Source organism: Sphaerodactylus townsendi, linkage group LG16, assembly GCF_021028975.2.
Source record: "Sphaerodactylus townsendi isolate TG3544 linkage group LG16, MPM_Stown_v2.3, whole genome shotgun sequence".
In the NCBI taxonomy this organism is placed as follows: domain Eukaryota; kingdom Metazoa; phylum Chordata; class Lepidosauria; order Squamata; family Sphaerodactylidae; genus Sphaerodactylus; species Sphaerodactylus townsendi.
The window spans coordinates 28,843,506-28,862,796 of record NC_059440.1 but is presented as its reverse complement, the minus strand read 5'-3'; the positions used below and the strand labels follow the sequence as shown (position 1 = coordinate 28,862,796).

General features: G+C 48.5%; 1 protein-coding gene across 1 annotated transcript in view; it reads right to left on the bottom strand.

The window, feature by feature from the left end:
* NOC2L (NOC2 like nucleolar associated transcriptional repressor) overlaps positions 1-19,291 on the bottom strand; it is a 71,775-nt gene that overhangs the window by 14,327 nt on the left and 38,157 nt on the right. The window contains exons 13-17 of the mRNA XM_048519136.1: positions 14,899-15,012; positions 12,167-12,268; positions 7,681-7,824; positions 6,979-7,092; positions 3,638-3,776 (exon numbers count right to left, since the gene is read on the bottom strand). Of these exons, the coding sequence (XP_048375093.1) occupies positions 3,638-3,776; positions 6,979-7,092; positions 7,681-7,824; positions 12,167-12,268; positions 14,899-15,012 (613 nt within the window). The remainder of the gene's footprint in view (positions 1-3,637; positions 3,777-6,978; positions 7,093-7,680; positions 7,825-12,166; positions 12,269-14,898; positions 15,013-19,291) is intronic.

The following is a 19,291-nucleotide window of genomic DNA, read 5'->3' as shown; positions in this document are numbered from 1 at the left end:
ATGTAGAGGTCGCGGGAACACATCTGGATTCCCCAAGATAGATCCCGCCCTCGGAGTGGAGATGGGAATCAAACCCGGTTCTCCAGATTAGAATCCACCCTGCTCTTAACCACTACACCATGCTCTTGTGTCAAGTGATCGCGAATACGGTGATTTCCCCCTGATTTGTACTCCCAATCAGCAGTTCACACAGGCAGGCTGTGGTGAGCTTCTCTGAGAAGTGATTTCCACAGCCGTGTCAAGTCAACAAAGATGGCCCCCGTGCCATGCTCTGGCCACTTTTCGTTCAGGTAGTGACGGCAGGGATCCTTCCCACAGATGCCGAATTGCTTTTGCTTCATAGTGTCCCGCTGCACTGGCTTCAAAGTGCTTGCTCTGCAGAAGGAGTTGGCAGCTCCTGAACTTCAAACGGCAGTGGAGCGGCGATGGGTGGATTTTAATGCATAAGCGCTAGTTCTTGAATTAATTACATTTTCAATTACTGTAAAGAACATGTGAAGACTGAGAGAGTTCGAGAAAAGAACTGTGAAATAGCCAAAGGTCACCAAAAGCAGGAATGTAGAGGTGAAACACATCAGTTCACCAGATAAACCTCACCACCACTCAGATTGGAGAATTAAGAATCAAACCGGTTCTCAGATTAGAATCCGCTTAACCACTCAAAGCATTCAGTGAATCCAAAGAAGGTATTTTTATTGACGAAATTAGAGAGTTGTTCAAGGTTGGGGCTATAAGGTCAAACACTTTTCCACAAAATCGGCAAATCTTTTACGAAAAAGTCAGAACAGATAAATAAAACAGTAGATCAAACTCCATACTACGAGAAGTTAAAGCCAGGATCGTTAGCTGCTCTTTACTGAAGCCCGGGTGAAGTGGAATGAAACAATAAGATATTTCGTACCGCGATCACAAGGAGCCAGATTCTTTTCTTCAAACAGAACCAGAACACCAATGAAGCACAGATTCTGCAGATTCTGAACCGGTACTTTTAAGTCAGGTTCTCGCGAACAAATCAACAGAATTTCAATTAGGTGAGTGAAGAACAAAGGTGGCGTGAGTGGTTAAAGCGGATTGCAAGGAACTTAGGTTTTGATTATAAAGCAGAACAAAGATTAAACGTACCTCAACGGTTAGGTGACAGACTGGTCAGTTCACCGGGTCTCAGGCCCAGAGGTGTTAGGGAGATTGTAAGAAGTTTGGTTATATCAAAGGGACTTGATGAGATGGAGACTGAGGATCTCTTTAAATATCGGTTCGAACAGGTGGGGATCAAACGTTAGATAAAACATTTGAGTCGAGGGAGATAAATCAAATACGATCTTTGAACGAAACGTTATTGACAAATGAAGCGGCGGAGACCGGTGAACGGTTCAACGTGACGGCTTTCCGGCTGATTTATGACCATTAACAGGTTCCTGGAGATTTCGGATTAACGGCTCGATCAAAACAAATCGGATAAACCGCAAAGGTGCTTGAACACCGTTCACGACCATGGGGCGACAGCGGAATTTCGAGGAACAACGGGAACAGAACGAGGTCGATCGATAAACACCATGTTTCCACAAAGAGGTTTATGTGGCACAAGAGGTCACGTCAAGAACTACGGAACTGACAACATAAAATCGTGGACCATCCAGGTCGAAATCAACGGCGTCCGTTTTAACAGTCGGGAACGGCAGGAACAACAGTCTATTAATCGGTTATCGTTATGGCGTTTAAACAGATTGGTAGCCCTCAGATGTGGACTACGGTTCCCATCATCAAATAACGGCGGGGATGGAGAAAGAACAGTGTTTGGTTTTATGCGTTTTGGTGCAGATGCGGCAGGATTGGGTTCGTGGGGAATTAAACAGGGGTTCAGATGGGGTTACGTAAATTGGAAACAGCTGGGCGAAGAAGAAGAAGAAGAAGAAGAGGAGGAGGAGGAGGAGGAGGAGAAGGAAAAGAAGGAAGAAGAAGGAGGAGGGAGAAGAAGAAGAAGAAGAAGAAGAATAAGAAGAAGAAGAAGAAGAAGAAGAAGGAGGAGGAGGAGGAGGAGGGAGGAGGAGAATGACAAGAAGAAGGAGCATGAGAAGAAAAGGAAAAAGGAAGAAGAAGAAAGAAGGAAGAAGAAGAAGAGGAGAAGAAGAAGGAAGAAGAAGAAGAAGAAGATATATTGAGAAGAAGAAGGAAGGAAGGAGAAGAAGAAGGATAGCTGAGAAGCTAATAATGAGAAGGGAGGACAAGCTAGAAGAAGAAGAAGAAGAAGAAGAAGAAGAAGGAGAAGGAGAAGAAGAAGAAGAAGAAGAAGAAGGAGGAGGAGGAGGAGGAGGAGAAGGAGAAGGAGAAGACGAAGAAGGAGGAGAAGGAGAAGAAGAAGGAGGAGAAGAAGAAGTAGAGGAAGGAGAAGAAGAAGTAGAAGAGGAGGAAGGAGAAGGAGAAGGAGAAGAAGGAGAAGGAGAAGGAGAAGGAGGAGGAGGAGGAAAAGGAGAAGAAGAAGAAGAAGAAGAAGAAGGAGAAGGAGAAGGAGAAGAAGGAGAAGGAGGAGAAGGAGAAGGAGAAGGAGAAGAAGGAGAAGGAGAAGAAGAAGAAGAAGAAGAAGGAGAAGAAGAAGAAGAAGGAGAAGGAGAAGGAGAGGAAGAGGAGGAGGAGGAGGGGGGGTTATACCCCCCCTTTCTCTCTCTGTAAATTTTTACGTTTAAGATGAACCTCTCTGTCAAAAGCAATTCACAAAATAGGTTTCCATCTTAAAAATTCCAATATATTCACTCAGAGCACCAAGTGGGACCACAAACAAAATAGACGTTACTCTTCTGCAAAATTATTTTGCAATCGAGAGATGAAAACAGCTGGAACACGCAAGCACAGTTACCGGCACCCTGCAAAGTAACTTCTCTTCCTGGGAAGCACAGAGAACTCGCAGCAGATCTGGCAATTAGCTGCAGACCCCTAGTGGCGAATGAACAAATTGCACCTTTCCCCTTAACACACTCTAGGCCAGTGATAGTGATAGTGAACCTTTTCGAGACCGAGTGCCCAAATTGCAACCCAAAACCCACTTATTTATCGCAACGTTCCAACATGGCAATTTAACCTGAATACTGAGGTTTTAGTTTAGAAACAACCGGTTGGCTCCGAGGTGTGCGTTACTCAGGAGTAAGCTTGATGGTACTCGGTGGCTTTGCTTTGAAGCAACCGTGCAACTCTTCCAACAGGTGAATCACGACCCTAGAAGGGTTTACTCAGAAGCAAGCCCCATTGCCAGCAACCGAGCTTACTCCCAGGTAAAGGATCACGCTTTAGTTCTTCGCATGAAAATCAGTGGGGTTTAACAGCACTTAACAGGGTTACCTACACTGCTTCCCCAAAACTAGGTCTTAGGTTTAATGCTACTAATTGAGCCCAGCGACCCAGGCCAGCCTAGATGTGTGGGGGGGAGGGCACTCTGTTTGCGCGTGCCCACAGAGAGGGCTCTGAGTGCCACCTCTGGTACCCGTGCCATAGGTTCGCCACCACTGCTCTAGGCCAGGGGTCTGCAACCTGTGGCTCTCCAGATGTTCATGGACTACAATTCCCACCAGCCCTTGTAGTCCATGAACATCTGGAGAGCCACAGGTTGCAGACCCCTGCTCTAGGCACACTCAGCCAGACTCCATACCTTTGACAGAGAAGCCACCACCAGCCTCCTCGTCAGAGTCACTGTCCATCTCAAAGAGGTCCTTGAATGATTTCTTGTCATCCTCTTTTTGGCTGCCCGGCTTCTTCCGCTTGATTTCAGGGAGGTTGAGGTCTTCTAGCTGTGAGTGAACAAGGAGAGGACAGAATGACATGAATCAAAAGGTGAGCTTCAGCAAGCAAAATCCCGGTGGCAGCCGTCACACGAAAGTAGCATTTGATGCACTGATTTCTCAGCATATACAAGATCAGGAAAACCCAAATCAAAGTCCCCTCCTTAGCTGCAAAGCCAGCTCAGCCGCCTTCAGTTAACCAAATCTCGTTTTTAAACATAGATTACAGAAATCATTTGGAACAGATGAACAGGACAAAGCCTTAACAGGAGGCAGAAGAAAAAATGTAATTAATAATAATTTTTAAAACTTGGGAAGGAGGGGAGACTTTCAACACAGCAAAACTTTTACTGATTATGAGCAAACAGAAAAAACATAGAAACTAAAGATCACTAAAATAATCACTCAGAGAAGAGAAGGAGTTTGGATTTATACCCCACCTTTCTCTCCTGTAAGGAGACTCAAGGGGGCTTATAATCTCCTTTCCCTTCCTCTCCCCACAACAGACACCTTGTGAGGCAGGTGAGGCTGAGAGAGCTCCAAAGAACTGTGAACTAGCCCAAGGTCACCCAGCAGGAATGTAGGAGTGCGCAAACACATCTGGTTCACCAGATAAGCCTCCGCCACTCAGGTGGAGCAGTGGGGAATCAAACCTGGTTCTCCAGATCAGAATCCACCTGCTCGGTGGGGGGTGGGAGAGAGGAGAGAAGATAGCAAAACTACAGAATGCCCCAGTTCATATCCTGGTTAAAAAGATCTCAGACAGCAGATTCTTTAGCTAGATATTTGCTCTATAACTAGCAAGTCCTACCCACAACAATGAAAGAGGATTATTGTCAAGTTTTACGCTCGGCTTTCCAGAAGACATATAAGGAAAACATACATTTCAGATTTCTTAGTAACAATGAGGGCTAGTAAATTAGAAAAAGCAGCAGCAGCAGCCAAGGATTCAACAGTAATTCCTCCTAAGCAGGGCAAGAAACACATTTTGATGCAGACTCTTAGACTGGGCCATTCCCCTGGTAGGAACTTTATACAATTTCATGCGCAAATCGGAGGGTCTTCCAAAGCTTTAACCTCCATTCAGAATGCAGTTGAGGAGGAAAAGTGGTTTGGGATTACTGTGTTGGATTTTCTTCCACAATGCACATCACTTTACATCTTTTCCATGCGCATTCTATTTGCCAAATGGCCTGCCCAAATCCCTGGCATAATTAAATCCTTTCACACACAGAGCCCTCCATAAAATAACAAGCCCTCGTCTAAAAACAGGGACGTTACCCACAGAAGGGGCCCCCTCCCTCCGGTCCGTGCCTGCTGCTTCACTAACAGACAAACCGGATCATTCTGATAGCCACGGAGCCATCATGGGCTGCCATTTTGGATAGTGGGCAGCTGTTTCTCAAAAGCTCTCTTGAGTTGTTAAGATGGGGACTTGGTCAAAGAGAGAGCAGAAGAGACAGGCTCTCTGGATGACACCCCAGAATTGTTGGCAAAATTCAGCACTAACCGTCCCACCCCCCAAAGGACAAACACAATGATAGCCTCAAAAGTCATGAACACATAAGAACATAAGAACTAGCCTGCTGGATCAGACCAGAGTCCATCTAATCCAGCACTCTGCTACTCGCAGTGGCCCACCAGGTGCCTTTGGGAGCTCACGGGCAGGATGTGAAAGCAAGGGCCTTCTGCTGCTGCTGCTCCCGAGCACCTGGTCTGCTAAGGCATTTGCAATCTCAGATCAAGGAGGATCAAGATTGGTAGCCAGAGATCGACTTCTCCTCCATAAATCTGTCCAGGCCCTTTTTAAAGCTATCCAGGTGAGAGGCCATCACCACCTCCTGTGGCAGCATATCCCAAACACCAATCACATGTTGCATGAAGAAGTGTTTCCTTTTATTAGTCCTAATTCTTCCCCCCAGCATTTTCAATGAATGCCCCCTGGTTCTAGTATTGTGAGAAAGAGAGAAAAATTTCTCTCTGTCAACATTTTCTACCCCATGCATAATTTTATAGACTTCAATCATACCCCACCTCAGACGTCTCCTCTCCAAACTAAAGAGCCCCAAACGCTGCAGCCTCTCCTCATAAGGAAGCCTGATGACGAAAAACAAATTCAGGCTAGGGGAGGAGGGCTACAGGCAATATGCTGATATCTGGGATTAGGGGACCCAAGTGATCAGCTAGCCGTCAGTCATACAACACCGGAGGGAGGACTTTGACCTCGCCCACCCGATAGTAGTTTAGAGATCCTCAGGGCATGCACCCTTCCCCCTAACCTTAATATCATTCCTCAGTTCAGGATTCTGCCTCCTTCACAGCTCAAACAAACTTTGCAGTGAGGTGCAATGAATTAGGTGCAGAGAAAGAATATTTCCTCTAACCCTGACTGGTCCCTCCATGAGAACCGTTCTAGCTTTAAAGAGATCAGGGCTCTACAGAGTACCACGGATTAGAAGAGAGGGTTAGAGTCAGGGGGTCCACATCGCACACCATCTACCCCCTAATTCTAATCTGTGCCAGAATTACAGCTTAATACAGCAGGTCAGCTCCCCCTCCCCTTTCTATGGCTACTGGAGGGGAATATGCTCAGTATCATATTGGGGGCAGGGGGAGATTCCCTTCTTTTAAAGAAACCTACAGATTATTTCTTTTAAAACCTACATAGGAAATCCACACCTCAATTCATTGCCCGATTGGAGGTATTTATTCTCCGGTTCTGCAGAAGCACAGAAAAGCTGAAGAATTCACCTTCTTAAGAACGTGAGCTTTGAAAAAGCAGTGGTTCTATCTAGCCCATTTGATTGTAAAGGGATAACTTTAACAGGTGGCAAAGAGGCAGAGAAAGCTGGAAAAAAATGCCTGAATTTGATTCCAGAAGGCAGAGATCCTGTACTGTGTCTGCCAAATTTTATACAGTGGCGTAGTGGTTAAGAGCAGGTGCATTCTAATCTGGAGGAACCGGGTTTGATTCCCTGCTCTGCGCTTGAGCTGCGGAGGCTCATCTGGGGAATTCAGATTAGCCTGCGCACTCCCACACACGCCAGCTGGGTGACCTTGGGCTAGTCACAGCTTCTCAGAGCTCTCTCAGCCCCACCCACCTCACAGGGTGTTTGTTGTGAGGGGGGAAGGGCAAGGAGATTGTAAGCCCCTTTGAGACTCCTACGGGAGAGAAAGGGGGAATATAAATCCAAACTCTTCTTCTTCTTACCCGCTCTTTGCCGCTGATCTCCAGCTGTATCTCCTTCTCCCTCAGTTTCTTCCAGTGTACATAATAAGTCATCAGTGGAGTCCCTTCTTCTTTGACTGTCTTCTCCCATTGATCCTGTAGGCAACAGAGAGAGGAACGGTTAAGTAGCCGGCACTAACTGGAAATCTGAGAGTGAGAGGAACACGGGGCTGCTCTTGACCAGCTTGCCCTCTCACCCACATGTCTTCTGAAGGGCACATTCATAGGACTAAGGGTGGAGAAGTGTTTGTCTATAGGAGCAGCAGTGGTATAGGAGGTTAAGAGCTCGTGTATTTAATCTGGAGGAACCGGGTTGGATTCTCGGCTCTGCCGCCTGAGCTGTGGAGGCTTATCTGGGGAATTCAGATTAGCCTGTACACTCCCACACACACACCAGCTGGGTGACCTTGGGCTAGTCACAGCTTCTCGGAGCTCTCTCAGCCCCACCTACCTCACAGGGTGTTTGTTGTGAGGGGGGAAGGGCAAGGAGATTGTAAGCCCCTTTGAGTCTCCTGCAGGAGAGAAAGGGGGATATAAATCCAAACCCTTCTTCTTCTTCTTCTATAGGGCTGGGGGGATGCTCTGAAAGCAAGGCACCCCACAAAGACAACTCTACATATGTTCCAACAAACACAAAAGGACCAGGATCTGTGGTCATCTCCCCGCCACACCCTGATCACTCACCACAGCCTCCCGATTGGCCACACCAAAGTTGGCTTTCTGGCGCTTGCTGGTGATGTAGGCAGAATTCTCCTGCAGCTTCTCCAAAAGCTGACGCATCGTCTTGCAGTAGTTGGCCACCTTGCATTCTTTCAGAAAAGCCTTGAGCTGAAGGACGGCGGGCAGAGGAAAGGAGTCAGATGAGGAGGAAAAGTCCACACACACAAAAAGAGTCAGGAAGCAGGCACAGGGGCGGGGGGTTCTTTGGCAGAAACCATGCCCTCGCTTGCCATCGCTCAGGGATCAAATCTTCACCCTGCTCGCAGGACAGGAAGGTGGAAAGACTGCAGGGGCTGTGTTTGGGCAGGAGGTAAGGCTTAAATTTGAACAAGCCAGGTGACCGCAAAGGTCCCTTGCTAGGAGTGGCAGGGAAGCTGAAACAGTATGAGAAGCACCGGGCTGCCATCAAAAATTGTGTCTTAGTGTCAAAACTGCCCTCTTTGCTTCATGTCCCAAGAGCTGTTGGTTGTTTGTTTCTGTTGGAAGAAAGGGACTTTACGCTGTTTCCTGCCTCATCCTACAGAGGGTTTTTTTACTAGCGAGCTAGTGGCTAGATAGGGACTTAGGAATTTGTCACCTTTACTCTATCATGCTGACTCTATCCCTTGGATGTAGACTGATACTCTTAGGGACTTCCTCCCTTGCTTCCACCTTCTTCTCTGACCCTCTCCATCTTACTTTCACCATGCCTAGGGAGAGGATGTGTCTCCTACGCATCCGCCTCCATCCAGCTAGATTAGACTAGATAGTGAACCTATCTCTCCACCTTTCTATCTAGAATGGAGTTCACTAATAAATACACTTTTCATGAGATTAGAAACCACAAACGACTCTGACTTTCTTTTGTGTCTGAAGTTCTCTCTGATCTGGAGGAACCGGGTTTGATTCCCAGCTCTGTCGCTTGAGTTGTGGAGGCTTATCTGGGGAATTCAGATTAGCCTGTATACTCCCACACACGCCAGCTGGGTGACCTTGGGCTAATCACAGCTTTTCGGAGCTCTTTCAGCCCCACCTACCTCACAGGGTGTTTGTTGTGAGGGGGGAAGGGCAAGGAGATTGTCAGCCCCTTTGAGTCTCCTGCAGGAGAGAAAGGGGGGATATAAATCCAACTCTCCTCCTCCCCCCCTCCTCCTCTAGCAAGCTCAGTGTGTGCCCAGGTAAGCTTCCCTGTGTTCAGCCTCTGTGCTGCTCTGCTACTTTTGCAAGGGAAACACACGCACCAGGTGTGGTTCTTCCCAACAGTTTCAACCAGAGCATCAACTAACATTTTTTTAAAATGTGTGAGTCTGACCTCAGAGCCTTTGGGTGCCACTGAGGGCAAGAGGCACAAATCTCTGAAAATGGGGGCATGATATGTCCGAAAGCTCTCTTGTGCCAACCGCTTTCTGCAGCACGGCCCTCATTCGCTTTCAGTGGGATCTGTGCAGGGTAGGTCCCCTCGGTTAACAGTGAACCGGGGTGCCGTTCGGGAGAGAGGCAGATCATCCGCTGGTCTTCGATTCTCACCTCTTTTTCAAAGGCACCAAATGTTGGCAGAGAGCACGAGAATCAGCACTCCCTGATTGAGGACTAGACAAAAGGTTTATTAAGGGGACTATATAATAGATAGTAAAAGGCAGAGTCGGTCTCTAGCTCTCCAACTACATAAGAACATAAAGAGAGACATCCCAAGGAGAAGCAGGAAATTGCCCCTAAGAATATCAGACAGAGGACAGACAAGAGGTGACACATAAAAGGATGGAAAAGTCCCTAATCTTACTGTCCCGTCTAGCTGCCCATTTGCTGCCCCCTGCAACGTTGTCTTCCCATTCCTTTGCATGCTGGGAATTGCCTTTGCATGCTGGGAATTGCCAAGAGCATGGTGCGAGCACACACACAGTAAGAGCATGCTGGGAATTGGCAAGAGCATGGTGCAAGCACATACACAGTAAGAAAGGCACATGTCTCAAAAGCAAACAGGCATACAAGTGAGACCTCAGTAGCTTCAAGCGACACAGTCCTTGGATTGGGGAACTCGTTTCTGGCAAGCCGCTAACCTCAAGCCTGCTCTTCCCGCCAGTGGCATTTATGCCAGCAAACACCATGATTTAAAACCTCTTCACACGGCTCTGGCATGTAAAGAGCTATAAACGGTGATAAGAAACAGCTGGGAACTCACACGTTCCAGACACATGGGAATTGGATAATCCAAATAACACAAAGGCAGAAAGCAGAAGAGAACGGGGAGAGCGGCGTGAGGACGTGAATCCTGCCCACACCCAATTTCCATCCCGCTAGAAAAGGCCTTCTTGCCCCCGTTCCTCCTATTTATCTTTTCCACATTCTCGATCTTCTCTGCCCTGTTCCTCGGTCTCCAAAAAGGGGTGGGGCAGAAAAGGATCCCATGTTTATTACAGCCATTCCTGGCTGCTTTAAAGACGCAGCCAACTTGGCGTACCACCAAAAAGACAGGCGAACACTCTTGTCTACGGAACCTTCTGAGGGGGAAAGCGGCAGGCCGCCGTCCTCTAGCCGAGAGTCTGGGCTCAGGCCAGTGTGGAAGAGCACCAAGCAGTTTCCATTCCACACGGCCCCCGCCCCGTCTCCGTTTATTTTGATCTGCCCCTGCCGCTTCCTGTCTTCCAAGCAAAGGAAGGCTGCGAAGTTTGCTCTGGAGACCATCCACAGCTGAGCAGCTCAGGAACGAGCCGAGCCGGATCCAGCCAGGAGCCAACCCCAAACCCGCCAGGGCCGGAGGGATTCCAGGAAGGGCGAAGCTAAGCCGGGAAGGGAGACACTGGCTCAGGAATACATCTCTCAGGCAGGAAAAAAGGCATTCCCCAAAGGCGGACCAGTCAGAGGAGACTGCCACCCAGGCAGCCGAGCCGAATGGAAAACAGTAGTTATTTTCATTTGAAACTCTCAAGAGTTCAAGGATGGAGAAAGAGAGGCACAGAAAGAATGAGGCCCACAAACTCAGCATCTAACATAAGAACTAGCCTGCTGGATCAGACCAGAGTCCATCTAGTCCAGCATTCTGCTACTCACAGTGGCCCACCAGGTGCCTTTGGGAGCTCACGTGCAGGATGCGAAAGCAATGGCCTTCTGCTGCTGCTGCTCCTGAGCACCTGGTCTGCTCAGGCCTTTGCAATCTGAGATCAAGGAGGATCAAGATTGGTAGCCATAGATCGACTTCTCCTCCATAAATCTGTCCAAGCCCTTTTTAAAGCTATCCAGGTTAGTGGCCATCACCCCCTCCTGTGGCAGCACATTCCAAACACCAATCACATGTTGCATGAAGAAGTGTTTCCTTTTATTACTCCTAATTCTTCCCCCCAGCATTTTCAATGGATGCCCCCTGGTTCTAGTATTGTGAGAAAGAGAGAAAAATGTCTTTCTGTCAACATTTTCTACCCCATGCATAATTTTATAGACGTCAATCATATCCCCCCTCAGACGTCTCCTCTCCTCTTTTTCACTGGGGATGGTGGGACCTGCTGCTTGGGGCCTGCAGCTGAGGATCTGCTTTGCATGAAGACGGGTCCAAGCTGAGATTCCTCATAGCTCTGGTTAAACAACCCTGGGGCTGCAGGTGTAAGCACAGGCCGGGCCCTTAGAAACCCACAACCAGTCATTTCAGACAGTCCTGAGCTGGGATAAGTTACGGTCTGAGTTGGTATAAAGCATTTTAAATGTTCCCATGAACGTTCCCTTCCCTGCCTGGTGTTCAAAAGTAATTTACTGAACAGCGCAAGGAATTCCTTTTGGGAGAAACCAGAGCAGAAATTCGTCTTCTCTTTGGTGTGGGGAGCAAGTCTTTTGCCCTCACAAATCATTTCCACCTTTGCTTTTTTTCTGTGCGAAAGAGATGAAGGGGGGAACAGGAAGACATCCCTATGGAATGCAGCCACCCCCAAGTACTTCCTGGATTCAGACTCACAGGTAGTCTTTGCTGGAGCTTACTGCACAGAGAAGTGGCTGATTAAAAGGGCAAAAGGTAAATGTTTATTAGGAACTACATTTAGGATAGGAGAGGAGGAAAGATAGTATGCTGCTATCTTGCTAGTTTGGAAGAACGTCTGCGACCATCTTCCAAGACGAAGCAGGATATTAGACCTGAGAGTATCAGTCCAAGGGCAGACAAGAGGTGACACCAAAGGATGGAGAGGTCTTCTCTAGCTGACCACTTGACCACACCCTGCTGGGTCTTCATCTCAGCTCCTTTGCACGTTAGACTCTGCTACATCTTGCACCCTGAGATGTGTCTACTTCAGACATTTAGCCCTGCCTGAATCACGCTGAGAAATGGCAGGTGGGTGCTTTTCGGAAAGCATGCTGCCCCCCCCCCTTTTAGGAATTCTCTATCTGATTGGGGAAGGGATTTGGGAAGCCCATCACAGACAGGAAAGGCTGTAAGGCATATGCAGAGAAAATAGTTTGTTCACAAGACTCCCTAACACCTAGCACATACCTGAAGAATGGCAGGAAGTGCGAGCTCTGGAAACCCGATCACGTAGGCTTGGGTGTGGAGATACTCCAAGGTCAGGTCGTACAGCTGCTCAATAAGGCCATCCTTTTGGGAAATGGTATAAAGAAGATAAATGAATGCCCCCGCTTAAAACCCCCTGAGCCATGTGTCAAAGGGGAGAGTTACTTCTGTGTGTGTGTGTGTGTGTTGTGATACACTGAGAATGTCACGTTCAACAGCAGCTACTAAAGAAGAAAAAACAGCCCACTGATGCAAAAACTGCCTTTATTCTACATAGTCTACAACACAGGTGTCAAATTTGCGGCCCTCCAGATGTTGTGGACTACAGTTCCCATCATCCCCTGCCAGCATGATGCTGGCAGCGGATGATGGGGACTGTAGTCCATAACATCTGGAGGGCCGCGAGTTTGACACTTATGGTCTACAACATAACGCCTCCATGTCTCCAGTCAGTTTTAATTTTAGGTTTTGATCTAAATTACTTCGTATTGTGTCAAGCGGGTGGCATTCATTTCCCTAGCCACCGGTACTTGCTGAATGGACGACTCTGGTCCAATCATTCACTCTCTTAGCCTAGTGGTCCTCACAGGATCGTCGTAAGGATAAAATGAGAGCCTTGGAGAAAGGGTGGAATAAAAATGTGACCGCGAAGGTGGTCTCACCCTGGACCATTTATCTGTCCTTTCCTACGTCCTTTCTAAGAAGCAGGAACCAAAGCTTGGCCTTTTCTTTACATACGTTCGTCCACAGGATGCAAACCGCCAATCACGGAGCCCACTCCTGACTTAATTAATTACTCAACTTAATTACTTCTGGCAATACTTAATTAAACAGTTAATTAATTATGTGACCCAAGATACGGCATGCTCATTTCTCGCGGAATGGCTTCTTACTTCTGCGCTACTCTGAAACACAACAATCTCCACTTGAGCTCTGACAAGACCGCGTCCCTGTGTGAGTCAGGATCTGAAAGGTCTTTTCCCAAACTTTAGATCTTGCAATTTAACTTTTTGAGGCATGGCTTCTACTTACGCAAAGGCCTCCCAGCAAGGTGAGCTCCAGGCATGGGAGAATGCTGGCAAGATGACCTTTAGTGACCCTACCCTCTCAATGTTGTGTGTGTACACAAAATGCACAAAGTTGTGCGTACACACACTTTTCCCTCCTGGAAGGAAGATGGGACAGCAATTTCCTCCTCCTTTAAGTCCTATTAAGGAGCAGCAGTGGCGTAGGAGGTTAAGAGCTCATGTATCTAATCTGGAGGAACTGGGTTTGATTCCCAGCTCTGCCGCCTGAGCTGTGGAGGCTTATCTGGGGAATTCAGATTAGCCTGTGCACTCCCACACACGCCAGCTGGGTGACCTTGGGCTAGTCACAGCTTCTCGGAGCTCTCTCAGCCCCACCTACCTCACAGGGTGTTTGTTGTGAGGGGGGAAGGGCACGGAGATTGTAAGCCCCTTTGAGTCTCCTGCAGGAGAGAAAGGGGGGATATAAATCCAAACTCTTCTTCTTTAGTGACCCTACCCTCTCAATGTTGTGTGTGTGTACACAAAATGCACAAAGTTGTGCATACACACACTTTTGGGACAGCAAAGTATTTCCTCCTCCTTTAAGTCCTATTGGCATGAGCACAGCAACCACCTCCACTCACAGGAAACTGACTACTGGTTATGAACTGCAACATGCGCTGTGTGTCATATGCCACTCTCTCCTGAGACAAGGCATTTTCAACTGCAAAACTGCAAAACCCCTATCAGGAAATACCCCTCCCCACATTGGTGCCTAGAGCTTTAGGCATTAGTGAAGATTTCCCTGTTTTCCCTGGCTTTTAGCTGCGCTCCCCCCACCCCACAGCTTTGCAGAGCTCTTTCCCTAGTTATATCCTATTTGCCCGCCTGTTCCTTGCAACTGATTTCTCCATTGTTTGGATAGGGCTTTTTTTCCTGGTCTGAGCTGCTTACTGATATTTATTGTAAGGAATTTTTTTTTTTTACTACTGCGGTTAATAGCTTTATCAGGGGTGGGTTTTTCGGGTTTTACATCTGAACGCTTATAGAAATTATTTGGTTTGGTATAAGAGCTGCCTCAATAGCACTGAACAGGGAAGCAGAGAAGAAGCATTTTAAATAAATAAAAGGATTCTGAAAGAGCCACATTCTGCCCACGTCCGACAGGAAATGCAAGACTGCTTCAGAGGTTCCTGTTACATCTCCCCAGGGATGGGGGAGCACATGGCTGCTGCTGCTTGGTACTAGGGCAGAGGTGGAGGGGTTCCATGGCCACAGCAGCTGTCCCACAATACTGACCCCAAATAGAAAAAGAAGAGTTAGGATTTATATCCCCCCTTTCTCTCCTGTAAGGAGACTCAAAGGGGCTTACAATCTCCTTTCCATTCCCCCCACAACAAACACCCTGTGAGGTGGGTGTGGCTGAGAGAGCTCCGAAGAACGGTGACTAGCCCAAGGCCACCCAGCTGGCATGTGTTGGAGTGCACAAGCTAACCTGGTTCACCAGATAAGCCTCCACAGCTCAAGTGGCAGAGTGGGGAATCAAACCCGGTTCTCCAGATTAGAGTGCACCTGCTCTTAACCACTATACTACGCTGGCTCATGTCATCTCAGATACTCCCGTCATCTCAAAGCTTAGCCCACCCCCACCCACCCCCCACACACACCAGCTGCATTTTCCTTCTGCCTGGATCACAGTCCCCTTACCCGAAAAGACTTCTCCTGCAGGTTGGCGTTGGAGAGCTTCAAGATGACCGCAAAGTTAATGGGTTTGGAACTCATGCGCCCTGGTTTCTTGTTGAAGTCCACCTGCTGGAAAATCTGAAAAGCGAGAACATGGTCACTATTTAGTATGGGCGCAGCTCCATCAGTGTGCAGGGCATTTTATGGACTGGTGAAAGCAGGAAGTGCAAAGGTCCCCGATGCCCAACTTTCAGGACAAAACAAACAAAATGGACATAAAACGGCAAGGAAGGGTGCATGAGAAAGATGCCACAGAAAACAGAACCCTCTAAGCTAAACTTCGGGGGGGGGGGGGGGGGGGGGAGACAGCGTGCTCTTCAGAAACATGACCCAACATGATCTCACAATACTAGAACCAGGGGGCATTCATTGAAAATGCTGGGGGAAAGAATTAGGACTAATAAAAGGAAACACTTCTTCACGCAACGTGTGATTGGTGTTTGGAATATGCTGCCACAGGAGGTGGTGATGGCCACTAACCTGGATCGCTTTAAAAGGGGCTTGGACAGATTGATGGAGGAGAAGTCGATCTATGGCTACCAATGTTGATCCTCTTTGATCTGAGACTGCAAATGCCTTAGCAGACCAGGTGCTCAGGAGCAGCAGCAGCAGAAGGCCATTGCTTTCCCATCCTGCAGGTGAGCTCCCAAAGGCACCTGGTGGGCCACTGCGAGTAGCAAACTGCTGGACTAGAGGGTCTCTGGTCTGATCCAGCAGGCTAGTTCTTATGTTCTTATGTTCAACGGCTCCACAGTGTGCCACTAAGAGACTAATTTTACTAATTTATATTGTGTCGGTAGCATGCGCAATGGCGCTCACAGGCACTATGTGGAGGACCCCGGTTTAGCGCTTACTCAGACCCTGCAAGGCCTTGCAGCTGGCAAAGTGGGCTCTACACCATGAAGGCTTATACTGCAACAACAAAAAGCTTGTCTTTAAAACGACACAAGATTTCTGCTTCGTTTTTGGTGCACTGCTGCAGGCCCTCTGGAATTGATATTTTTAAAAAACCCTTTAAACAGATTAATCCCTCCTACTCCGTGTTCGAAATGCCGCCCAGCTGTAAGAGAAGGGCGTTACTAGCCACAGTGGCTACAAGCCACGATGAGTATTTCCTCCCTCCAGTATTAGTGACATAGGATATGCCTCTTGACCAGGGGTGGGCAATTATTTTTTCCATGGGGCCGCATAAGAAACAGAAAATATTGTGAAGGGCCGGGCCAAAAGGCAGGGGGGCGAGGCGCTTTTGAAAGCCCCGCAGAAGCCGGCAGCCAAGGCAACCGGCTTCTGCGGGGCTTTCAAAGGCGCCTCGCTCCCCAGCACGTCAGGGGGGCCAGTCAGGGTCATCCGGCGGGCCGGATGTGGCCCGCGGGCCGTATAATGCCCAGGTCTGCTCTTGACATTCACTGCTGGAGTCAGTGGGCACTCGGTCTGGCGCTGCAGGGCTCTTTTTGCGTTCTTCAGGGAGTTCTGTTCTCCTTGGACTCGTAGACCTGTCTGCCTGGTTCTCTACCTGCTGTGTGGGACTGGTAGGGAAAAATGTTAGCAACCCACAATTCCTCAGCTTCTCAGAGCTGCTCTGCCCCCTTCTCTGTGTCCCAAGGCCCCCTGGGCTTCTAGGCAGGTCCCATGCATCCATCAGTGAGGAGTCTGCAGCTGTATGTGCGATGGGGGGGGGGGAGAGTGCCTCTCCGAGCATATCAGGGTTAACCTCCTTTCTCTTCCCACAATCCCCTGGGGGGAAAGGAGATGAGTTTAAATTGGCACGCCAGCCTTCTCTCCCAGAGGGGCGCGTGTGTGTGTATGGGGATGGATGAATGGGTGGATGGATGGACGGACGTTTCCACCTTGTTTACCCAAATTTGCCTTCCGGCGCTGGAGCCGAACACGACTCCTCTCACTGGAGCCAACACGCCTGTCACCCCGGCAAAAATTAAGTAATAATAACTGAAATGCAGAAAAGGTGACTAGAGGTGGCAGCGGCGGATCGGCTGCCAAAACCTTCCTCCTCCAAGCCTGCCTGTTGCTGCTCCGACCTAACCCGCCGAGCATCCCGGCTCCGACTTCCGACACGCGCCCCGCCCCTCCCGAAAGAAGCGAGGGAGCCGGGGGCAAGTGCTCTGTGTGCCAGAGAAGCAGAAGCTGCTGTCAAGGCACATCACACGGCCGGCTCTCATTTCCAGTGGCAGGAGCTTGGGGAATTCCGGTGCCTGGAGGGACCGCGCAAGACATTCACGTTGTCATCGCGGTGGTGACAAGGGCAGAGGGAAAGGAAGGGGGGAGGGAGGGAAAGGAAGCGAAACGGAGGAGGGGTGGGGTTTTTTTTCTTTCGATTGCACAAGGTGGGAATGGCACGGGGAGGAAGGGAGGAGAAGCCGCTTTTGCTAGACAAACAGGACCAGCGGAGTGGCGGCGGGAGTCTGAATTATAGATTGAGGTTTTGCCAAAGTTGCCGTTGTCACACGCCGGGAATAAGGGACTTGGGACCTACTTCAGACTCCTGTAGATGCAGGCTTGAAGTTCACAATACAACAACCTTTATTAGGAATATTAAAACAGGCTCCAGAGCGTTACAGACATTTCTGAAGTACAAATCAAAAGTACATTCAAAACCCAGACAGATAAACTGTATCTAGCATTGGACATTACTTAGAAAGTTCTGTCACTTGTAAAATAAATTTTGCTACTTTTTCCAAGAGCACGGCCTCTGTGTTATTTAACAAAAGCTCCACAACAGAGTTGTCAGAGGCTCATTCCGCACAAGCAGAATAATGCGCTTTCAAACTGCTTTTGAAGCTCTTTGAAGCTGTGCGGAATGGCAAAATCCACTTGCAAACAGTTGTGAAAGTGGTTTGAAAATGCATTATTTTGCGTGTGTGGAAGAGGCCAGAGTCTCCTTCAGGTTTGTCTAAGACCCGCCCAGGAGAGAAATTCCTAATACCCACATATCTCGGACAGTCAAGTATAATGTGAGCAAGAGTCTCCACTTGGTTTTTACAGTGTGGACAGACCCGATCCTGGAGAGGGATAGATAGGTAGCGACCCTTTGTAATGGCCGATGGGAAAGTATTGCATCTGGCCCTTGTAATAATCCAGGCTTGAAGTTCTTCTCCCTGGTTCCTTGTTTGCACTTCCTAACTCCTCATTCGTTTATCAACCACGAAGATTGAGGATACTTTAAAGAATTATGCGCTGCAAAGTAAGTTTGGATCGCCACATAGTGCAACCCCCCCCCCCTCCCAAAAAGGTTCAGGATGGTTCTTAACCGCTAATTAAAATCATTCACAACAAAAGGAATCTGTCGTTTGATTAAACAGGGGCCTCTCCAAATCGATCAAAAGGTTTCCCGTTGTTTTATCTGATTGAATGTTTTAGTTTCAAGTCCTTTTATGCTTTTGCAGCGACATTCTTGCTCTTCTTGGAGAAGAGAACTGTTCTTATGTTCCTCTGAACACCAGCAAAGCTACTTGACGCCAAATCAGATCACCAATTCATCAAGGCAGCAACTTCTCCAAAGTCTCAGGCGCAGCCCTCCAGATGTTATGGACTACAGTTCCTATCATCCCCTGCCAGCATGATGCTGGCAGGGGATGATGGGAACTGTAGTCCATAACATCTGGAGGACCGCGAGTTTGACACCTATGGGCGAAGGCCTTCCACATCTCCTACACTCTGGTCCTTATAACTGGAGACGCCGGAGACTGAACCGGGGGGCCTTGAGAGCAGCAGTGGCGTAGTGGTTAAGAGCAGGTGCACTCTAATCTGGAGAACCGGGTTTGATTCCCCGCTCTGCCACTTGAGCTGTGGAGGCTTATCTGGTGAACGAGATTAGCTTGTGCACTCCAACACACGCCAGCTGGGTGACCGTGGGCTAGTCACGGTTCTTTGGAGCTCTCTCAGCCCCAGCCACCTCGCAGGGTGTTTGTTGTGGGGGGTGGGGGAAGGGAAAGGAGATTGTAAGCCCCTTTGAGTCTCCTTACAGGAGAGAAAGGGGGGCATATAAATCCGAACTCCTCCTCCTCCTCCTCCTCTTCTTCTTCTTCCACGGAGTCCCAGCCCTTCTAGCTAACTTGACACAGATCTCCCACACTCAAACTTAAGTCTGTTAGTGGCCAGGAAAATCAGATTGAAAAACAAAAATGTCTCATTCGCAGGAGGGTGTACTTAGTTGACCATTGCTTCAAGAACATTTTGCAGTGTGCGTCATTAGACTTTTATTACAATATTTCTTGTCATTAGTGTCTTGCATCAGAGTTGTGTTCAGCACAATAAACGCCCAGGCGAGCACCAGTGAGGCAGAGACGTGCTTTAAGCCTTTGAGTTCCCAACAGACCAAAGGCGGAGATAAATTTAAAGG